The 7029-nt window shown below is 39.2% G+C and overlaps 2 protein-coding genes across 2 annotated transcripts in view; one reads left to right on the forward strand and one right to left on the reverse strand.

The window, feature by feature from the left end:
• LOC131892064 (uncharacterized) overlaps positions 1–7029 on the reverse strand; it is a gene marked incomplete in the record, with an annotated part of 46932 nt that overhangs the window by 14513 nt on the left and 25390 nt on the right.
• Positions 685–7029, forward strand: part of LOC131892063 (uncharacterized) — a 49074-nt gene continuing 42729 nt past the window's right edge. Inside the window, exons 1-9 of the mRNA XM_059241797.1 lie at positions 685–1056; positions 1365–1431; positions 2548–2643; positions 3336–3478; positions 5503–5630; positions 5700–5754; positions 5821–5944; positions 6211–6312; positions 6379–6533. Coding sequence (XP_059097780.1) covers positions 894–1056; positions 1365–1431; positions 2548–2643; positions 3336–3478; positions 5503–5630; positions 5700–5754; positions 5821–5944; positions 6211–6312; positions 6379–6533 — 1033 coding nt within the window. The 5' untranslated portion in view covers positions 685–893. The remainder of the gene's footprint in view (positions 1057–1364; positions 1432–2547; positions 2644–3335; positions 3479–5502; positions 5631–5699; positions 5755–5820; positions 5945–6210; positions 6313–6378; positions 6534–7029) is intronic.

Below are 7029 nucleotides of genomic sequence, written 5' to 3' on the forward strand. Positions count from 1 at the left end.
CCTAGGTCGGTTCGATAGTTAATTTGAAACTTGCGCCCTTCCTCTTTCCGTCACTTGGGGCCGCTTTTTGCTGAGTCATTTTTTCGGAATAGATTACTCGCGACCTTGGACGAGAAATAAAGATCAGAAAAAGACACATGAAAATAAAGTTGTGTGAAGTTGTTCCCTTTGCTAAGCTGAGGAGAAGTCTAAACAATGAATAAAATCAGACTCCATTATCAAAGAATTTTCTTTTAACAAATAAAACACCACGGCATAAACAAGATTTATGAACCCCAGCCCAATGTGAGATCGCGAGTTCCGGAAAAAATCATACATAAAAAGAACTAAAATGGCAGGAGATGGATTATTTCAGACCTTGAACTTTTTGTTTGGAATACTGCGGGATAATGTGCCCACTACCTACAGACTACATAGATTGGCAATTGCAATTATACCACCCTAAAGCATATGGTGACGGCAAAAATTGTGTCGACAATCTCATTCCACTACGTTACTGCATGCAATATCAAGGTATGATATTAGTACGAAAAAAAGACATTTTAGAAAAGCAGATAATGCAATATTGCTTGAAACCTTGCTGCTAGCCATTAGCTTATAGTTGTTTTGAAACTGTAAAAATGTATGCATTATTTTTTCCATGATTATTGCCTTTGGTTCATCGTCTAAGTGCTTCAATGCATCTTCTTAATGGCTTCCAAATATTAAGTGAACTTGTCCAATTGCCAAAGAGTCCTTAAGCAAGCTATCAGTTTAGATTTCGAGAGCACTCTCATCTTGTCATTCCCGGCCATTTGAGCGCCGTCTCACGGATGAAAGCGCGAAAAGAGAGTTAGCCTAAAAAGAACGATCGAACTATTTACAATCAGTTTGCTGAGCTTCGTTCATCCAACATGATCTCTAACAAGCAAATCCTGATTCTGGGCCTTTTGGTCATTTTGGCGACTTGTTGGGTGTATGGAGAGCCCGAACCTCGTCGACGATCCAAAGTTCCAAAGATCTTCAACGGTTCGGAGGAAGGGAACATCCATACTTCCAACTCCAGAGAAGGGAAAGGTAATTATCCGTTTGCATTTACTATCATTTCCTAATCTGTACGAGTTTAGCACACATCTCAAAACACGAGTCCCTGCTCAATCAAGGAAGTCTTGAAACCAACATTATAATTAAATCAGTTCCAGTTTTATGTCCAAATAAGGTTTGAAACTGGGTAAGATGAAACCATGATAAGATGCGTTTACTTGATCTTCAGAGGGTGAGCTGAAATTCCAAGTCAAGTAATTCGAAGAATCTAAAACTACGTGCGATGTTCAAAGTGGTTCAGTGGCTAACTAGTATCTTTAAATGCCTTGATTATATTTTAGTGTTTTCACTCTTCAATATCGTGCAATTTAATAATGAGGGATGCCGCAGCTCCAGCACGATCAGTAGGTAAGCTTGAAACATATTGCCTATTTATACTCGATCAAAAAAGGATTCCAATTCAGCGGTGAGATCTTGTCGACTTCGTGCGAGTCTTTGAATAGCGCAAGTTGACTTTTTGACAATCATCGAAGACGTGTTTTGACAAATCCTCGTCGATTGACATTGAAGTTATTGTAACATTGGGAGGCATACTAGTTCGAGATTTCTCGGAAAATGTTACGATACCTCACGCAACCATTGCTCCACAACAACTGGCTTTTGTCTTGGAAATGCCGAGACAATCCGCTCTAGATCTCCATGATGTCGACTGGGAATGCCTACGGTAATCGATTATTTTGGGTTCTGAACCATGGCGCTGCCAATGGATCAAAGTTCTTTAGATAAGAAGTGCCACTGGGAAGGGCTGGGCCTGAATAAAATAGTCAGATCCAATCTGTTTTATGACTAACGAGCGTTGTTGTCATGTGAAGTGACAGCAATTGAAAAAACCATCACAATTATGCAAATTATACTTGCAACTGATAGCTTTGTTTAGAAGTTTGGTTTTTAAGCTCAATCTTTGAACCCTGGCCCTAGGAAAGCAAGCCAAATGTGTCAGGTTTCAAGGTTTAAGCTTAAAGGCCAAATGTAAGAATCTATCAGTTGGGAGTATAATTTAATAGCAGTGTGCCACCACAATTGTGTATTTTAGCGGACTTCCCCACCGTTACCGGGAATGGTATCCCCAACACTTCGAAATGAAAAAAGTTATAATTCTCATTTAGCTTCAAATTCGTGTAACATCGAATCCACCAAAGAATTAGAGTTGGCGCATTTAACTAACCCTTGAACATAAGGCTGATCAGGAATATTGGTCAGCAACATGCATAAGTCTGACTTAAATCTTACAAGAGGATTCAAACCTACATATTCCTTGCGAATGTTCGTATGTTCTCATTTCAAACACAGTAGGCTTACTAGTCTGGGATCGAACGAGGGGAAGTATAACTAAAAGTGCCTGCTCCATATATACGGCATGGCTGCTCACCTCAGGGTATTACATTACTTTGATCCATTTCCATTGACCCAATGTAAAACTAATTATTTAAGCGACAATTATTTGTTTTTTTTTGTGCATTTTAGTAGCGGAAGTGGATCCACGAATCGCAATGGGACATGCTTCACCATGAACGAATGTGTCAGTAAGGGTGGTTCAGCTGCCGGTTCATGTGCTGCAGGGTGAGTACTTCTCTACTCATGGAGGTCAAAATCCAAGTGAAGGTCTTACCAGTTTTGTCGTTTGAAACCTCGGTATGCTATAATCCAATGTAGAAATAGAGCAAAAACGTCAAATTGGGACTTACTTTGGACCCTTCTTCTCGGTCCATTCTTTTGGCGAGGTTGCTGTTGATTGTTTCCAACGAACTTGGTATGGGCTGTATTGAGCTAATCGCTCATGATAAAAGAAACTTGCTTTTTTATCAGTTGTATTTTGCCTTCATTGGTATACTTTCTAAGAGTGCTTGGATGTTCCTGGCCACTACTAAGACCAAATTCATTTGGAACTTCGTATGATTCAATGCTCTTATCAACGCAAGCCTAACTTGTGTGTGTATCGATGCTTATTGCTCGGTGAGCTAAAAATGCTTGGGCACGTGGAAACTTCTAAAGCAGAAAAAAACGCGAGTTGAAAGCTCCACGTAGTGCGTTAAATCAAAGCTTATTATGTAAACCTTACAATTATGGACGTCCATGACAATTGAATCGGTTTGTTTGGACACCAAGGCCAATACCTGATTAATTAGTTTTTTTTTTGGAGGGGGGAGCTGTGTTGCTAATGCCTTGCGACCTGATTTTGAAATTATTTGGGTAATTTCAGCGGCGTCGCGATCATTTTTGATGAAGTCGGAGTTTTTACCTTCCTGTTTCAGGTTTGGAGTTTGTTGTGTTTTTTTGGTGAGCACCTCGGGTGCAACGGTGACACAAAATTGCTCCTACGTCAGAAATTCAAACTTTCCCAGCCCCTTGGATTCCACCTCGCAGATTTCGTACAACATTCAGAAATGTGACCAAAGTAAGTGCAAGTTTCCTCACAAAAATCGAGGGAGTGAAATTTGTAAAGCGAAAAAGTGTTTTCGGCTGAGATTGTTGAAATATTCAAAGATGTGTAAGCACAGTACAGCAAGCCTTTTTTGAAGATTTCCTTACGGCTACTGAGAATGCAATTCCCAGCAGTTCAAGACGAAAGGTGATGATTAGGCATGGGGTAAAATTGCTATGAAATATTTTGTATGTTCTATGCAATGATTGACAAACAAGCAATTTTTTCCCATTTTCTCATTTAGCGATTTTCTTTCCATATTTTGAATCTTGTAGGGGAAAGAGCACATTAAATCGACCAAAAAAGTGTCAGCATTTCGAGATCGTTGGCGTACTTTTCAATACAGAAGAGATTCTCGAATCAAAGTGCACGCATTTTTTAACGTTTAAAAATGCTGACGTTTTGCCCCACTATTGAGAATGCAACCCTGAACAGTCCAAGACGATACATATGAAACAGGAGACTCAACGTAGTGGTTAGCACAATTTCTAGCGCGAGAGATATCCCTGATTATATCCTCCTCCCCGACCTTTTTCTAAAAGAAACTTTTTAATGTTTGACACTGCCACAGACATAGAATCCAACCCATATGAACGACAATGCTGCTTAAGGAATTTTGGAAATGGATGCTTTAATGGCATATTGCATCAAACCAAAAATTTAAGGGAAATAATTACTCATCTTAAAACTCGTTTAATTGACGAAACTGAATACTGAATTGAGGTGAATTTTGCTGAATATGAAAATCTGACATTATTCATTGATATTGAGTATTGAAAAAAAAATGTGACGGCTGGTTTGAATTGCGGAATATGAAAATCTGACATTGTTCATTGATATTGAGTATCGAAAAAAAAAAGAAAATGTGACGGCTGGTTTCAATTTTTAGATAGCATACCTGATCAACCTTACATTCAAGGACTAGCTCGGTCTGCCAACTCAAATTCGTTGGTAGACCAAATATCATAACAATTTTGTACACCAATGTGGTCTCCACCGCTCAAGAAAGACGTGATCTTGGTGGAAAAGCCACAACCAAGATTTAAGGAGTTGGTTCAAGGATTTTGGACCCTTTCATTTGAAGGACGATTGGGGCTCTTGGAAGCAGAAACAATGAGATCCGACGGTTAAATTTTGATCTCGCCACCGTGTTTCACTTTCGGCTTGGAGTGATCAGGATTGCTTCTGGCCTGAGTGCCACCCTGGACCGGCTGAGGGGGGAGCTGGAGCCACAAATATGGTCACTTTGGAGACTCCCGCACTTGAGGAAAACATTGGTTTGGACGATGATTATTGATGTTTCGGTCTAAGGGTTTTGGATCCCTGGAACGATTTGGACCCCTGCTTTTGGAATTGCGAAAGTGTCCGGCTTTTCAAGATGAAGCTCGAATCCCTGGACGTTTCGAAGTACCTGAAGTACCAATTGTAGTGGATATTTGTCATGATTTCTAGTTCCTTGTTTCTCCCTTTCCCTGTTTTTTTTTTTAATTCAACAGTGCCATCTGTTTGTTTTCATTTCATTTCACACATTACAAGACAAATACTCTTTATGCACCTTTGGGAGTGCTTGAGTTGCCCTAACAATAATCAAACAAAATCAAATAATACTGCAATGGAATTCAGGTTTGCTTGAGTAAATCAAACGCAAATTGTTCAGGTACGTAACATTTGACATTTTTGTTCCTTTCAAAACCATTGCATCCGTCTGCAGGCATTACTTTGCTCTGATTTTTTATTTGTTCGCTTTTTCAAATTTATAGGATTTTCTTGACTTTGAGTCCAGATGTTAGTTTCTGAGCATATGTTTTGCCTACTTTGATCAGAAGTTGTACAAACTTTGGTTTCAGCCCATATTTGGTTACAAGTTTGACCAGCTTTTATGCATGTTTTATGTCATAAATTGGACACTTTTTTATGCATATTTGGACCGTTTCTAGTCACTGCCATTTTAATCTTGATACTGTATGCCAGCACTTATGTCCAAAAATTCTTTCCAGGCGTTTGCTCCTTACGATTAGATTTTGAGACCTTCTCCATTCAAGGAACAGGCAACACGGAAGAGATTGATACCGATGTAATGCCATTGGATCCCGGAGGCGTTTGCTTGGATACCTTTTCCGTTCAAGTAAGGGTCAATTCACAATTCATCCAGGTCAATACGACTTGTTTCAATAGATATGATTTTGTCTTTTAGGTGAGCACTGGCCAAAAAATCCCAACCATTTGCGGTCAAAACACGGGCCAACATAGTAAGTTATTCTAACAAGTACTGATTAGATTTGAACACAATCTAATGTTTGTCTTGTGCGTTTTAGTGTATGTGGATATTGGCAACTTGGCCTCTGATACTGCTCAACTCAACTTTGCCTTCATTGGATCCAGCAACAATCGTCAGTGGGAAATCAAAGTCACCCAAATCCCTTGCAACACTCCGGGACAGTAAGTGAGCTTAACCATAACCAGTAATGCTCAAAAGAGAATCAGAAGAATCAAAGTCCCTCTTCTCTCAACAAAAACTAAGTGACACTTAGAGTTAACTGGAACATCAGACAAAGTGTAACCAAAATGTATCGATGAAAAACAAGCTGAACAATTTGTCAAAGACATGAAGATTTCCATCCAAGCTGTTTTGATGACTATGGACATTATTGGGAAAATACATAGAGGCAATGGGATTGTTCTTCATGACGGTATATTGCTTTCAGCCCGAACGGAAATGGTTGCCTTCAATATCACACTGGTTTGACTGGTCGTCTCACCACTTTCAACTTCTTACCCACCAACGACAATCACTTGGCCAACCAAGAGTGAGTAACCAAACTCGTCGGAAATGATGTCCTATTTGCCATAATAGAAAATATTTCTTCATTCAGTTACTCGGTTTGCATCCGACAAGAAGCCGGCTTTTGTTGCATTGAATATTCCGTGTGTTCGGATGCCAACTCTTTCAGTATCGACACCAACATGATGCTGATGATGTCAAAAGTGGAAACAGAGTGTTTGACCATTGACTACATCACCATCGAAGGTAAACTTATCCCAAAACCTTTTGGCACTGGTTTTAAAATTCACGCGATGCATTGAAAAGTAGAAATTATTCTTTTTTTTCTCGCAATGCATCCACCAACACGAATGAATGGTATTGAAATGAAAGCTCTTTTTAATACAAGACAGTTTTGAATAGTGTCAAGTAAATATCCATGAAGATTTATCTTTGCTTCATGCCAGATTTACATTTTCAATAGGAAATATGTCTTTTAGGTTATCATAATCTGAACATTTACCTTACTAATCTTTGTCCATTTACTTCGAATGTGGAGTTGCGTCGGATCATGAGAAAACTTCCATACATGGAATGCAGAGGAGGAATTAGAGCGCTGAAAGTTATTTTTCTGGTGATTGTCATCTCCAAATCAGCTGAACGTGAACCTTTCTAATGTATGTAAAAGGGGAGATCATATCTTTGGCAAGAGTTTTTGTTTTGGCGCAATTGCAAAATTGATACAAATTGGAAATAATGACGG

The sequence above is a fragment of the Tigriopus californicus genome, chromosome 12 (genome assembly GCF_007210705.1).
Source record: "Tigriopus californicus strain San Diego chromosome 12, Tcal_SD_v2.1, whole genome shotgun sequence".
NCBI classification, from domain to species: Eukaryota; Metazoa; Arthropoda; class Copepoda; order Harpacticoida; family Harpacticidae; genus Tigriopus; species Tigriopus californicus.